This window comes from Cicer arietinum, chromosome 1 (genome assembly GCF_000331145.2).
Source record: "Cicer arietinum cultivar CDC Frontier isolate Library 1 chromosome 1, Cicar.CDCFrontier_v2.0, whole genome shotgun sequence".
NCBI classification, from domain to species: Eukaryota; Viridiplantae; Streptophyta; class Magnoliopsida; order Fabales; family Fabaceae; genus Cicer; species Cicer arietinum.
In genome coordinates this window covers 52,616,293-52,632,099 of record NC_021160.2, presented here as the reverse complement: position 1 = coordinate 52,632,099, position 15,807 = coordinate 52,616,293, and the positions used below count along the sequence as shown (strand labels likewise).

The 15,807-nt window shown below is 32.2% G+C and overlaps 3 protein-coding genes across 10 annotated transcripts; 2 read left to right on the top strand and 1 right to left on the bottom strand.

Annotated features, from left to right (window-relative positions):
- The first annotated feature begins 1,896 nt into the window (after window positions 1-1,896).
- On the top strand, window positions 1,897-7,256 carry LOC101505162 (inactive protein kinase SELMODRAFT_444075). 4 transcript variants are annotated; one of them, XM_073367093.1, is made up of 10 exons: window positions 1,897-2,329; window positions 3,046-3,420; window positions 3,968-4,122; window positions 4,206-4,300; window positions 4,446-5,479; window positions 5,800-5,960; window positions 6,086-6,162; window positions 6,254-6,407; window positions 6,567-6,716; window positions 6,822-7,256. In XM_073367093.1, the coding sequence occupies exons 2-10, from the start codon at window positions 3,237-3,239 to the stop codon at window positions 6,891-6,893; spliced, it is 2,082 nt and encodes a 693-aa protein (XP_073223194.1). In that variant the 5' UTR covers window positions 1,897-2,329; window positions 3,046-3,236; the 3' UTR covers window positions 6,894-7,256. The 4 variants fall into 4 exon arrangements, with proteins under 4 accessions (XP_073223194.1, XP_004486812.1, XP_073223195.1 ...); XM_004486755.4 differs by having other exon boundaries at window positions 1,906-2,329; window positions 6,254-6,401; XM_073367094.1 differs by lacking the exon at window positions 1,897-2,329 and adding an exon at window positions 2,425-2,916.
- A 3,456-nt stretch (window positions 7,257-10,712) lies between these two features.
- LOC101505475 (RNA exonuclease 4-like) lies at window positions 10,713-13,681 on the top strand. 5 transcript variants are annotated; one of them, XM_027333130.2, is made up of 7 exons: window positions 10,713-10,905; window positions 11,519-11,670; window positions 11,755-11,888; window positions 12,052-12,257; window positions 12,357-12,534; window positions 12,913-12,993; window positions 13,213-13,353. In XM_027333130.2, exons 1-7 carry the CDS (start codon window positions 10,865-10,867, stop codon window positions 13,216-13,218), a joined length of 798 nt encoding a protein of 265 aa, XP_027188931.1. In that variant the 5' UTR covers window positions 10,713-10,864; the 3' UTR covers window positions 13,219-13,353. The 5 variants fall into 5 exon arrangements, with proteins under 5 accessions (XP_027188931.1, XP_027188932.1, XP_004486814.1 ...); XM_004486757.4 differs by having other exon boundaries at window positions 10,714-10,905; window positions 12,052-12,221; window positions 12,357-12,563; window positions 13,213-13,681; XM_004486756.4 differs by having other exon boundaries at window positions 10,716-10,905; window positions 12,357-12,563; window positions 13,213-13,681.
- An 808-nt stretch (window positions 13,682-14,489) lies between these two features.
- LOC101506456 (PRA1 family protein F3) lies at window positions 14,490-15,379 on the bottom strand. Its single transcript, XM_004486760.3, has one exon. The coding sequence runs from the start codon at window positions 15,226-15,228 to the stop codon at window positions 14,695-14,697; it is 534 nt and encodes a 177-aa protein (XP_004486817.1). The 5' UTR covers window positions 15,229-15,379; the 3' UTR covers window positions 14,490-14,694.
- Between the last annotated feature and the right edge of the window lie 428 nt (window positions 15,380-15,807).

Sequence of the window (15,807 nt, the reverse complement as noted above, 5' to 3'; positions counted from 1 at the left end):
ATTGACTTTGCATGTTGTTTTTTTGCTAACAGCAGTCTTACTCTTGCCCCACCCTTCCTCCATCCATGGTTCCCTCTTCTTTTATCATGTCCTTTCAAGGTAGTTGACCAATTGAGGAAATGCATGATACTAAAAGACAAAGTAAACAATATTTTGAGTCCTGAAATTTAAGAGTGGTTAATTTAGAATTTTATATTTATGAAATATTAAATTATTTTTTGAAATGATTAAAATTTTCTTAAATGTAAGAATGAACTCCTGAATTCTTTATCACTTAAATCATAATAATTAAAAAATTAGTAGTAATATTAAAATTCCCTTGACAATTAAATTCTGCATATAGTTTCTGCCGGACATCCCTCGAGATTAAAATTTCATACGCCCACTTAATTTTGCTCAGAATTTTCATTCCTTATTAAGTGATTTAAAAAATATAAAATAAAAATGATAGTAATTTTTTATTTACTTATTTTTTATGAAGAGGTGTGATGGAAGGGAACATTTGGGATTTGGAGGGGCTTGAAATTCGAAAATGAGCATTGAAAGAAGAAGGGAATAAGCAAGAGAAGAGTAGGTAACAAATAAATGCAAAACAGTAAAAAGAAGATCGAGTTCCCAGGTTGTTCTTATGGCAAGGCAGAGCCCCAAGAGTGTGGTATTAATTGGATAGTTGTAGACAGTATCTTTAGGGGCAAGCAAGGTCCATCTAGCATTAAATGACTCTTCAACTTTCAAAATCCCCACTTGCCACACTGTTTCACACTCCTCATCCAATATTCAAAATTCCAGGATTTAGGGATGGTTATTGTAAAAAAATTATTTTAGTATTTTATACAGTAAATACAAATATTTTCATACACAAATACAATTACATGTAATTTTGTAAAAAAGTTTTATATTTTTTTTACAGAAGAAAAAAGTCTTATATACTTTCTGTCTTTAGTCAATTTATTTGATAAAAAAACTATCTTTAAATATAAATTTATTTTCATATTATTGATAGATTTATAACTTGTTTTTCAAATAAAATTTTAATTAATATCAATAAATATTTTAAAATATGAAAATTTAAAATTATTTAATTATATATAAATATAAATAGCATTTTAGATATTTCTATATTTTACACGTTAATTCTATTATTAATTTTTTTATAAGAATAAAATATGCTTATATATTTTTGATATTTTTTAATTAAAAAAATGCCGTCTACAAAATTTGAAGCACTTATTTATGAAACCAAGGCCTTTAATTTCTTCTGTTTGTGGTGGTTACGCCCGTTTAAACAATTCAGCAAAAAACATGCAGACACTTTGAACGTGCACAAATGTCATGTCTTCTCACTTCTCTCTATTTATTTAATGCAAATGGATTTAATAAGTTTCTTTGCCTCCAGCAATCGGATTTCGTATCTCAGTAGTAGGTAGTTGAGGCAGTACATCCTTTTTTCTATAAATAAAAATAATTACATTATGAGAGACATACATAACCAAATTAGAGAAAATCGCCAAAGTAACATTGAACACACGTCTAAAAACATAATATGTCAATATTACTTACAAATTAATTGTTATTTTTTTAAACAAAACTTTTATAAAATTTAGAATTTGTTTTCTAACACTTGATAGACACATTATCAACATCTTTTAAAATTAGATAATAACTTGATGATGAGACTAAAATTACATAATTTAAAATATAAAAGATTAAAACTGTGAAATTACAAATAAAAGAAGTAAAATTGTAATTTAACATGAACATGGAACTAAAACGGATTTAAACATTTTTTTTTAAAAAAAAAATAAAGAAAATATGATATTATACCTGCAGGGGCGTATCCGAGCGTAGCCCACTTTCTCTGCACAAAATCTGATTCACTAGTCTCTGTGCATAAAATGAGTTGATAAATTTAATTTTTGTTTTTTTAAACTTTCGATGTCTGAAAACTACATTAAATGCAACTAATTTTGAATCGAATTAAATTAGTAGTTTATTTATTACTCCTATTGCAAAATTTAAACTATAGTATCAATACAGTTCTTTTCTGTGTTTTCTCTTAGCCATGTCTCTCTCACTCACATACACACTCTCTATTCAACAGAACCATATTTGTACTCATTCACTATCTGTTCTCTTTGAGTATTGTTTTACCTTTCTTATCTCTGCTTAAATTTTAGTCTTCCATTTTTTATTCATTTTTCGGTGGTCCATTATCTCTTCTTCTTACTTACATTTCATACTATTTCCATTTCCATTTCCATTTCATTCTATTCCGTGTCATGCTTCTACTTCCCAAATGATCGTTTAGTGTATGTGAAAATGCCTCAAAGTAAGTATCATAGCTTTCAGCTTTTGAAACTGTCACAACAGTAAGGTCATTGTGTGTCTTCTTTGTTTTCATGCGTTTGTCCATAATGCTTGGTTTTCATGATATTGTTAATGTAGTAAGGTTTTTCTGTTGATGGATTTCATTTCAATTTTGTTTTATTTTCTTGGTTAGTAACTGTTTTAGTTTAATGAAAGAGACTTCATTACTTAAACAAGCAGTTAATGAATTTCGGTTAAAGATAAATTAATTAAGAGCACTTAACTCTAACTACGGCTGGCTGAAACAATCGTTGGTCAGACTTGGCCAAACTCTGGATTGGCACAACCTTTCTCCTTAAAATTGGACGGTTTAGGGGAAAAAATTAGAGTTCATTGTTTTTGGTTGTGGTTGTTGTTTTATATTTTTATTTTTTGTTGAATGTGTTCAATGCAAGGTTTGATAAATAAACTATATAATAAATAATAATTGAGAAAAAGAAAGCTTTGGATCTTTTTTCCTAGCCGTCCTTCTTCTCTTTGTTTTTTAGTGGCCAATGATGTTTTAAGTCTTCATTCTTCCAAAGCAACCAAATGATAGTTGACCTATGCGTATGTCTCACATTGTTAATTTGTTATGCACTTGTTTTGATATATTTATTGAACTTTGCATGGTTGATAGTGTTATCTTTTCTTTTTTAATTCTTTGATTTGATTTAACTAAAATGTGGGATTCTGCAGGGTATAAAAGACCTCTCTAGGATCACTTCTTGAGGAATCTTTGGCATAAGGTTATATTTTTAGTTTAGTCTTATAGAAAATTAAGCAAACTAGTAAGAGCCAAAAAATCTTTGATGGTTATGGTCATTGAGTGAAATCTGTGTTGTGTTGAGGAAGGAAATTTTAGTTGGATTATTAGTTTAGTGGCGGTGATGAGTCGAGAACAAAAGAAGCGAGGGAATCATGACAAAGTTTCTGATGGTGCTGAGAAGGTTATTGTTGCTGTCAAGGCATCAAAAGAAATTCCAAAGACTGCTCTTGTTTGGTCTCTGACTCATGTTGTTCAACCCGGAGATTGCATTACATTGCTAGTTGTTGTACCTTCACAATGTTCAGGTCATTTTTCTTTTGCCTGCTTTTGTTTTTGTTTATTTTTTTACTTGTCTTTTGGTCTAATGTTGTTTTTGGTGCATGAGCTTTTTCATACTCCCTTACCATCAGTAACGTAATATAAGCAAAACTGGGTGAAAGATTTTTGAATCAAATATATAAACTTTCTTTCCCCCTGACTGGCTTATGTGTAAATCAATTGGTTCTTATACTATTGTCATGGTTTTAAAATGTGGCTGCTGCAAACCATTATATTGGAGTAAACTGCGGGCAAATGCGACTGCAATTATGGTTGCGATTGCAGCTGCAATTGCAATTGCATACTACAATTTAGAACCATGACCATAAAATGGAGTTTATTTTTTTATTTTTATACACATCATGGAAATTGTTTTATTGCTATCTGAACATAAAGTTTGTACTAGGATGACATGTTTTGCTTTAACTCTCTTGATTCTGGAAGACTATGGACTTTGTTATTTGTTTATTGTTTGCACATTGAACCTTAACTCTTCCTCTTCGCGTAATTAACTATTATACTGCACCTGTATAGGCAGAAGATTATGGGGTTTCCCTAGGTTTTCTGGTGACTGTGCTAGTGCACACAGGAAGTCAACTTCGGGAGCTAGTTCAGAGAACAAGAATGATATCACTGATTCTTGCTCTCAAATGATCCTTCAGCTCCATGATGTCTATGATCCAAATAAGGTTTGTAGCCTTAACACGTAAAAGGTTTATTTATTGTTAATGTTGTTTTGTGTTTGTATCGATATGCTAATCGTGTTCAACAGATAAATGTCAGGATTAAAATAGTTTCTGGATCACCTTGCGGAGCAGTGGCCGCTGAAGCCAAGAAAGCTCAAGCCAATTGGGTCGTATTAGAAAAGTAATGCTCTCTAGTCTATACTGTATTGTAATTATAATTTAGTAACAAATTTGATTAATTCTCAATTTCTGGTATAATATTTTATTGATCTGAGATTATAATTCAGTTTGTGTTCTGAATATTTTTGGTGTTGCTTTGTTTACAGACAGCTCAAGCATGAGGAAAAACAATGCATGGAAGAGTTACAGTGCAACATTGTGGTTATGAAGCATTCCCAAGCTAAGGTACTTCGCTTGAATTTGGTTGGATCACAAAAAAAGAGTATCGAAGAAACACTTCCATTACCTTCTGAGGAGCATGAGATGAATGGAAAACAACCCAAGAAGAAGATTGGTTCTTTAAAGTCCGTAAAAGGAACAGTTGTCACGCCAACTAGCAGCCCTGAGCTAGAGACGTCATTCACAGCAACTGAAGTTGGCACTTCATCGGTGTCAAGCTCTGATCCTGGAACTTCGCCATTTTTTGTCTCTGAGGTCATTGCCGAGTCAAAGAAAAAAGAAACTATCAAAGAAAATCAAGGAACTGATGATACTATTTCTGACACAGACAGTGAAAATTTGTCCACAACTTCAGCAAGTTTGAGATTTAAGCCATGGATCGCAGATTTATTTTTACATAAACAATCATCTCAACGCGAAGAAGAAAGGTTGGAGAGATCTTATAATAGGCTTCAAATGTCCACAACTAGAGCTTTGCTAGAAAAGTTCTCGAGGCTCGACAGAGAAGCTGAAATCGAAATCTCATCCTATAAGACCGACTTGGAATTCAGTGGAAATGTAAGAGAAGCAGTAGCCTTATCTAGAAATGCTCCACCTGGCGCACCTCCATTATGTTCAATATGTCAACACAAGGCTCCTGTTTTTGGAAAACCTCCAAGATGGTTCAGTTATGCCGAGTTGGAGCTAGCCACTAGTGGATTTTCACCAGCCAATTTCTTGGCAGAAGGAGGATATGGATCTGTTCACCGAGGAGTTCTGCCAGATGGGCAAGTTGTAGCTGTCAAACAACATAAATTGGCTAGTTCTCAGGGTGATGTTGAATTCTGCTCAGAGGTAGAAGTCCTGAGTTGCGCACAGCATCGGAATGTCGTTATGTTGATTGGGTTCTGTATTGAGGATAAGAGAAGGCTGCTGGTTTATGAATACATATGTAATGGATCATTGGATACTCATTTATATGGTAATTTTTTCGTTTGCTTCCATACCAAATGATGTTATGATAGAATTGTATTTTTGAATTGACTTGAACTCACTGAAGTCATTCAACATTCAATAGTGATATAGTCCATAAAATGCCTAGTTCATGTATGTTACTAAGTTATTAGTCTCATCAAATATTAGGGAAATTGATTGGATATAGTATTTCCATTTCAAAAAGCTAAGGGATTTGTGTCCTTCTTAAGCTACTGGATAGGACTTGCTATATGATATTGGCTAAATGTTACTGATACTATCTTGACTATAATTTGTAATTTGACACATTACTTGGAAGTGTTTCAGGGAGACAAAGGAAACCATTAGAATGGTCTGCAAGGCAGAAAATTGCTGTCGGAGCTGCTCGGGGGTTGCGATATCTTCATGAAGAGTGCAGAGTGGGATGCATTATCCACCGCGACATGAGGCCTAACAACATTCTCATCACTCATGATTTTGAACCACTGGTAGTGTTGTGTTTGGCTTACTTTGTGCTATTCAGTCTTATAGATTACAACTCAAGGCATAATCATTTTGCCTATTTGCTATAAATGTTTTCAGCTGATTAATTGATTGTGTTAAATTCTACAAGGTTGGCGATTTTGGACTGGCAAGGTGGCAGCCTGATGGAGACACTGGAGTGGAAACTAGAGTTATTGGAACGTTTGGGTATGTGGTATTTTACTGCTTAATTAGTTCCATTGCATAATTATCACAGCCAATAACAACAATGCAATTAACATATGTTGCTGCTATGTAGGTATTTGGCTCCTGAATATGCTCAAAGTGGACAAATAACTGAAAAGGCTGATGTTTTTTCCTTTGGAGTGGTATTATTGGAGCTTGTGACAGGGCGTAAAGCTGTGGATATAAACCGGCCCAAGGGTCAGCAGTGTCTTACTGAGTGGGTAAGTGTAAGTTAAATGATATTATCAAATTTATTATGATTTTTAAATCATATCTGATATATTGGCATCCTTTCAAGTTTTTTAAATATTGCTAATGAGAAATGAAACACTTGAGTTATGGTTTTTTGCCTTGAGTAATTGTTGAGGGATTTGGATAATAAACAGGCACGACCACTGTTAGAAGAATGTGCCATTGAGGAACTGATTGATCCAAGGTTGGTAAGTCACTATTTAGAACATGAGGTGTCTTGCATGCTACATGCGGCATCAGTATGCATAAGGCGAGATCCTTGTTCTAGACCACGCATGTCACAGGTAAGGAAATTCTCTCAACAGTTTTCTAGTTTGGTTAATGTGTTTCACCATTTTCTGGTTTCCCCCACTGGAGCTTGATGGCATGCTTGTGCTTGTTTGATAAAGGTTCTGCGAATTCTAGAGGGCGACACAGTCATGGAAACGCCGCGTCATTACAGTGGTTCCCCTTCCCTGTGAAGAACTAAACTACACGCCTACCTATTGCAAAAACGGTTTGCCATGAAAATTGCATTCTTGTTGTGCTTTTGGATTTTGTAGTTTACATTTCTATATCTCCGCAACACAACATAATTTTGCGTATCTGTATAGTAGAGGGAACGTAGGATAAGCATGGTACTAAATGTATAAATATATAGAATAGAAGCTAAAACCCTTGAAATTCTTTAAGAAATTATGTAAACATGTGCCTGTATAAATGGCCTTCAACAAACTCGAGATCTGCATAGTATGTGGCTCTTCTGTCCACTTCAAGTGGATAAAAAGTTTGTTGTAAACTCTCTCTATACCTTTCTCTACAATGCTTATATGTGTTTACACTCATGCATGCTTTGGTTCTTACCTGAATTTTATAGTTAATAACTTGTTTGTGTGAGTATCAATGTTGGACGCAGATGAAGCAGCTACCATATTTCAGAACGGTTCTTGTATAAGAACAAGTCTTTTTTTCACATTAATGAACCAGATGTGGGGTAGTTTCTGAGTTCCTTTTAAGTTTTTAAAGAAATGAATATCGAAGTGAAAATTGATTTGCCCATAAATTTTCACATTAATGAATATCATAAAATTGATTTGCCCATAAATTTTTTTATGAGCATCTCATTATTTACCATTGGAGATGTAAAGGAAAGGCATGTAGGGCTTGGGACTCATCTAAGGCAAACACAGCCACAGGGGGACAGTTTGAAAAACCAGTTTCAGTTGGCTTTAAGCATTACTGATGATGTGCAACTTTTGAAGCATGTAATATGTAAAATTAAAAAGGTCTTGGTTGGTTGATGATGACAATTGAAAAGGCTGAGACGCAGAACGAGATCGAGGGACATATTCGGTATTTGCTTCTGGGTTATATTTTGCGATTTATGTCTCGTCTCATAAAAAATAATATAACAAGGTATCCAACCCATTATCGGCAACCTTAATAAGGACATTAAGTGATAAATCCAAAAAAGAAATATAATAATGCCTTGAAATTTTAAGAAGTATTTTTTGTTATTATTTTTTTTGTTTAACAAGTGATTAAATGTATGATAAAAATTAAAAAAAAAATAGCAATGGAAAACATGAAATTGACCTTTCAAAAAATTAAATTTGTATATATAGTATTCAAATTTTAAAAATATAATAGTATTAAATTGTATTGAACACCTCTTTTTTTATTATAAACATCATTTAAAAAAAAAATCTTTAATATAAATAATCTTTTAAATTATTAAACGCGTTTATCTATGTATTTATTTATTAAATATATTATTTATTAATATTATTAATTTATTTTAAAAATGAAAAAATTAAATTAAATACATTCATATTTTAAAGGTATTTAAGGAATATCTACTACATAACTTGACACATTAAATTCACTATACTTTTGTTAATATATATGTGAAAAAGACAATGAGAGTCTATATCTAGAGACGAATGTTGAATTAGATTTTGCTAGCACGTGAATTTAGGCTAATTCTTTCTTTTTTACACAATTATGTTTTACATTACCAAACAAGACTAATCTTAACAAGTGTCATAAAGAGACTAGTTAAGAATCTAAATATAAAAATATGACATTAAAAATTTTGTATTTAATTTTTTGAAAATTCAAATTTCATTTTTTCCAATTGGATGTTTCTTTTTTTGAATTCTTAACAAATACCAATACTTGTTAGTATGATCTAATAAATAACTAAATTTGATGGTACAACATCCACACCCACAACATCCACACTCGACGATACTGTGATGACATTTCTGGTGAATTGTGATTTTGGAGTTTGAGTCTTCTCAATTTATATATAATATATAAATATTTAATTAAAAATATATTGAAAGATGTGTATTCAAATTTTTATGGATTCAAATTTTTTTCTTTTCAAATCGAAGTTACTATTTTGATTCTTGAACAAGTGTCTAAAACATTTGCTAGTATTTTCTCTTTTTTAAATTGTAATTAGATTTTAATACTTAAACATCTAAAAAATTACAAAATTTTATCATAACACATATTTCAATAATTCAAATACATAGATAAACAGAACAAAACACACAAATCAACTAAATTAATACCAAATCCTTAAATCAAATCCAACAACTACTTAATATTAATAATTATAGTTCAATAGTAAAAAAAAAAAGTAAATACTCAATTTAGTCTCTAACTTTGTTAAGCTGTAGCAATCTAGTCAAAATTCTAAAATAGTCCATTAATCAAGTTAGTTCATCCGTACAAAAATTGAACAATATTTTTGATATTTTTTTATTTTCGAACATTGCCACATGTTTTCAACAATGTTGGGGACTAAATTTACATATTTTAACTTAGTTATATACCAAGTCAAACAAATTCATAGCAGTCATCGTATTTTTTGCATTCTTTCAAACCCATTCACGTCGTCCCCAAACCACAACGTTTTGTCTCCATTTCACGTTCGTCTTCTTTGTTCAATCATCAAGGTCAGTTGCAAAGTCTTTTTCCCCAATTTTATTTCCTTCCTCCATTGATGTATTCTTCTACCTTTGTTCCCTTTTTCAAAAAGGAACCATATTTGCAAAAACATATGAATATGATAGATACTCAATTTACTCTATCTATGAAGGGGAAAAACTATATTGGTAATTTAGGGTTTGATGAATCATATATTGAGGAAAAATGTTCAATTCCTTTTGTTCACGTGGGAGGAAAACTGTGATAAAGGACATATGCAAATTCGGATCGACCTTTCTTTGATTGTCTGATTTGGAAGGTAATGTTCAAATGTGCATTTTTTAATTTCTTTGTTATGCTCTGTTTGAGGGATTTTATTTATTCCTAAAGATGTTGGTGTTGCTAGAAATAAAAATGAAGTATTGAAAAATGAATGTGAACTTATAGCTAAAATTGATCGATTGATAATATCACAAAGACAAAATCAAAGGTTATGAAAGAACACAATGAGTTTATGTTATAGCTTATGAACAAGGTTGAAGTTCTAATGGAAGAATAGACTCGGCTGAGAGAAGTTTTGGTGAACATTACGAACAAGATTGATGCAACGATGTTAGAACAAAAACAAAAAAAAAATAAATAAAAATTATCTTGTTGTCATATGGTTTTTGATGATGTTGTTAATTGCATCATGGTTTGGTAGACTCGCTACATAGGTTCTGAATGTAATCATTGTTAATGTAGTTGTTTAAATTAGTTGTTTATATGTCTGTTTGCTAACACAAATAAATTACCTTATAATTTCTTGAATTAGTTTAAAAGTTTATTTGATTAAAATAAATGTGCCTATTCAACAAATTTTTTATATGAACCGATAATTTTTTTGAAATGTTATTTTAACTACCTCACCCACTTTTCACTCACATTATTTATCAAGTTATTCGTCTTATTTGTAACATTTTTTTTTTTACTAAATTGGATTGTATTTGTCATATGTTTATCGATTATTATTATTTTTTAATTCATAAACCGAAATAGTAAGTAATTGTAGATGAGTTGAACGGGATGATTTGTTCTAAAATTCAAATTTTATTTTTAAAATATTTTTAATACATTCAAAATAATCAAACACTTTATTTCAACACTTTCATTAAAACTAAGACAATGAATAAAATTATAGTTACCATTTTAGTTCCTCACAAAATTATCTTTATCTTAAATAGGTCAATTTAATCCCACAATTGTGGAGAATGTATATTAATGTTAAAAAATAAAAAATATAAAAAGTACTAATATTCAAAAATATAAAATATAAAAAAGGTCCTTAAGCTATACCCGTGAATACCCTTAAGATCCCATTAATTTTTATTGAGAAAAGTATAGTTATGCAAATGCAACGTTGCTTTTGACTTCAAAGAGAAGAGTATATACACTGCGTCTTCTTCTTCCACTATCGCTTAGGGTTTTGCAGAATTTCAGTTTACCTTCACTGTTATTACACGAAATATTCTGAATGAACACGGAAGAAGACCATTCTCCAAATCAAATCAAAAGGTCAAATTTTAACTCCCTCATCGTTTGTCTTTTTTTACTTTTTAATATTTTACATAACTATCACCAATGTACCATTTCTTTGGAATATTTCAGTTGTGTGAGCTGATGAGTATCTTCCATATAATAATTTTCCAAACTTGCTTTAATTGTAGGTCTCTCTTCTGCATGTTCTAAATTTCATTAAAAAATAGAAGAATCAGTTGTCAAATAGCCGCAATAGCGCTATAGCATAGCGGATTTTGAACAAATCGCAATAGCTCCACGATATACTATTTATAGTATGAAGTCTTGTTAATAGCACTATTGCATAGCGGAATATAAACAAACCACTGACAACACTGAGAAGAATCAATGATGGAATCTTTTATGACCTTCCTACTATAATTGAATATATCTAAGTAGTTTCTCTAAGTATAATTGTTAAGGGGTTGGACCTCTGCTAATCCAGAGTTCTACTGTTAGATACATGAAGTCCGGTAAAAAATTATTTCAATTAGGTTTCGAACTCAAAGACCCATGATTTCATCAACCTTTGTTGTAGCTCATTAGTAACTTGAGTCCAAGTCCACTTGATTTGCTTGTTTAAAAGTAGTTAATTGCGTATATTGTACAGACACAAATGCTCGGCTTGCTTTAAACAATACAAAAAGAAAGAGCATCTTATTGAGCACATGAAAACAACTTACCACTCTGTTCATCAGCCTAGATGTATGGTCTGTAAAAAGCACTGCAAATCTTTTGAATCTCTCAGAGAACATCTCACCGGTTAGTTACGAGTTTGCATATTCGATCCGATTTCAGCATTATGGTTTGCAATGTTTTCATGCTTTTTGTTACTGTATGTTTCAGGACCTGTGGCTAGAGGAGTTTGTTCAGCGATTTTCTTTCAATGTGGTTGTCAACTATGTTTGACACTATCTGATAGTCCCGCTTCTCTCAATGACCATAGAGAAACATGTCGCCTATCTGCTCCTACTCCTCTAGTAAGTTGGTTATTAGCAACTGGAAGTGTTTGTATATGCAATAGGATATCTTAAGTCAACTATTCAAACTGACCGACCAGAAAAAACTGTTTACAATTGATGTTTTCTGAGTCTTTTGTTTTTTTATTGCTACGAAGTTCATTTTCTGTGTGAAATGTTGCAGGGCACAAGCGAATTGCTCTATATAGACTCCCATAATGAAAACCACGCTGATTGCCGCCCTGGAGCAATTGCAATGGACTGTGAAATGGTGGGTGGCGGAAGTGATGGATCACTGGAACTTTGCGCTAGAGTATGCTTGATCGATGAAGATGAGAACTTAATCTTCCACACGTATGTACGACCTCAAATCCCTGTTACTAACTATAGGTACTTCATAGTTCATCCTTGTTCTCCTTTATTGTGAAAAGAGAAAGTTGGATAAGGAAAAATGAGTGTTGGAGTTGACTTTGTTTGACATATTTTCAGGTATGATATAACTGGTCTCACAGAAGAGCATCTTCGAGATGGTATGCCACTTAAGGAAGTTCGTGAAAAGATATTGCAAATTTTATACAACGGAGAATCCATTGTAAAAGTTAGTTTGGATGGTGGAAAGGCCAGGCTACTTGTGGGTCATGACTTGGCACATGATTTAGATTGCTTGGTAATGACTTATCCTGATCACATGACGAGGTAGATGTTTCTCGAGTAACGATGTAATCGATTCAGTTACGTTCAACCATTCAACAAATCATTCCTTACAACCAAATTATTCAGTTATTTTTGTGTTCAGCCCTTTAAGTACTTCCTCTGATCTGATGAATGAATAAAAACAAAACAATTGGAAACTGCTGAGTTCCTTCTACTCTTTTTCCTTTTTTTTGTTGCCTTCAAGGTTAAAAGGTGCACTGTAGAATTTACTTGAACTCTATATTTGCTATAGATATATAAGTTTCCAGATTTTAGTCACCCATACTATTCATTTGCTTGGATTCTTTGTTGATGAATGTACAGTTTATGATTTGCCTATTTTGTGTTGCAGAGATACTGCAAAATACCGCCCATTGTTGAAGACAAACTTTGTCAGCCATTCGCTCAAATATCTTACCCGAACATATCTAGGGCAAGTTACATTTTTCCCTCAAACTCCTTCAAGTCTTGAATTGCTTCATCCAATCTCAAATTTTCCTTTCTTTATTATAAAACTGCATCTATCTTTATTACCTGTGCACGGGTTGACCTTATATTTCGATTCAATTGACGGGCATAGATTGATGCTGTTTTTATAGGATCCTACAATGTTTTAACCTGTCTCTAATGTAATTGTGCTTTTGCTTTACAGTTATGATATCCAAACAGGCACTCATGACCCATACGAAGATTGTATTTCTGTAATGAGACTGTATAAGAGAATTCGAGGTCAAAGTCACAAAGAGGAAGGCTACAGAACGTTGACTCCAGGTGACAACATCGGCGCGTGTGACTGGTGGAGATCGAAAGAACTCGATAATCTCACGCCAGATGAACTTTACGCTATTTCAAGGTCAGACTATAGGTGTTGGTGTTTGGATTTGAAGCTTTGAATTATTGATCATTGCATTTGTCCCTGTAACACCGATCAATCAGTGTACATTTGTTAAGAAACTATGGGATTCCTTGTTATAAAGGATTGGTCTCTAACTATTACTTTGATGTATAAATTTCTATGCGCCTAAATGTGACATTTAACGAGAATAGAGATACCCGTTAAGTTTTGTAATCCTTATATCGATCAAACGTAGTATATAACTAAATAAATATTAATTTGTTTCCGATCCTGTTTCAACGGATCTGCTCGTCGACCTAAATATCTATTTATGAGATGCTAGATAAAATATTATTCTTACATTATTTAAGTTAAGCGTTCATCTCACGACTCTCGGACTAAGCTAACTTTTTATTTTATTGGTTTGTGGAACTTATAATGATTGTTTGGAGGGGTTGGGCCTTGTTATAATGTATGCTATATTTACATTATGGAAGTAAAAGTAAATGATATAATTATTATTATTTTTAATTTAGTGTTATCATGATTAACGTTATGCTGATGAAGAATTAGCTACCGAGAACCAAATCAAACACAAGCAAACAGTTCTTAGATATGACATAATACAAATTAATACATAATTTAATCATTTAAGTTGTATGATTGTATCAAATCAGTCCATACATTAATGTTCTAAAACAATTATCTATAGTAGTTGCAAAGTATTAATTTAATTTGTCCCACTATTAAGATTCATTCTAAAATATTAATGCAAATAAATAAATTAATACATTGGTAAAATTTTAAAAAATGAAGATTTACTCGAAAAATTAATCATGCTTATATGTTACTATTTCATGTAAATAATTAAAGAATTGGGTATTAAAACATAAATAAAATTAATATTTAAAGTGAATCATTACTTTACAAAGATATTTTTGGATGATAGTTTAGAACTAACCAGATGCAGAGACTCCCATGTCACTCTCGCCACTATGTCTATTCGTTCATCATAGTTTGGTTTAACTTCCCCTTTTCAATCCAAAATCACATCAACATACATAGATGAAATTAAAAATTGGAAAGAAAAAAAATATGTTAATCATTTTTTTTATGTAGCTAACAAACAACAACAAATAATTCACCAATACCCCCAAATTCAAAGGGATCTAGCAATTTTTTTCTTCACAAATTTCACAAACCCCAAACCCTCCCAAAATGGAAACCCTACAATCATTTACTTAATTCACGATACAACAAAATCAAATAAAATAACAATAAAGAAGAAGATGAATTGAATCAAGAAGAAGAAAGTGCTTCTTCTTCATCAAGGAAGAGATCGTGAGTGTTTCTTATAGCAGCGTGCACCAAAACCAAAACAACACCGATAACAACCGCGAGTAAGATGTTGAGTATTGCTCCGGTTAGCAGAAGCAAACCGATGGTGATAATCGCCATGAGAACGAGAATGATACGGTCACTGACGACTCTTCCGAAGATAACAAGCGGTTCATCACGGAGGAAATAGAGGAAGAGCCAAGCGGCGATGAGAACAACGAAGACGATGAGTGAGATTGGATGCCATAAGAGACTTAGGAAAATCACGATGAGAAAGACGATTGCGTAGTTCATCTGGAAGTAACCGATGTTTGTTTTGACGCGGGAGATTGCGTCGGAGAAACCGGTTGGAAGGTTGAACGATCGGAAATTGAACATGATTTTCCATGGACGGCGAGTTCCTAGTCCGGTTTTGATTCTTTCTTTGGCGCGTGAGATAAACTCGAGGTTAGTAGGGGTTGATGATGAGGTTGGGATTGTGCCGTAAGTTGTCATCGTTGTTGTGTGCGAGTGGGAGTGCGCGACTCTTTGTTAGAGAGAGAGAGAGAGAGAGAAGACAAGCCCTTCTCTTATGTGCTGTGCTGTTGAAGACGACGAATTTTAGAGGGACTCACTATGCCTAGATTGAATGAATGATTAATACTTTAGGACGGCATTTTTATTATTTAATTATTAATCTTACAACAATGTGAGATGTGAGGATATTAACATATTATTGATCCTTCCAAAAAAAAAATGTCGACGTATTAAATGTTAACATTATTCTTATGCCTTTAACTCAATATTTACTAATAAATCGTTTTAAATAAATGGTCCAAAAAAGCTCAAAAAGTTATAGGACTTGGACCTTATATTTTGAGTCCTGAAAAGATCCGAACACGTGACGGATTACTTCGACCGAGCTTTGGGTAGTCCATATAGTCCACATTAATAAAAAAAATTAAATTTAAATACATTATTAATTATTTGAGTGCTAAAATAGTTAACAAAAGTATTATTTTATAATTAAATATAAATAAATAATATTAACAAAAAAATTAAAGTAAACATTATATATATATATATATATATATA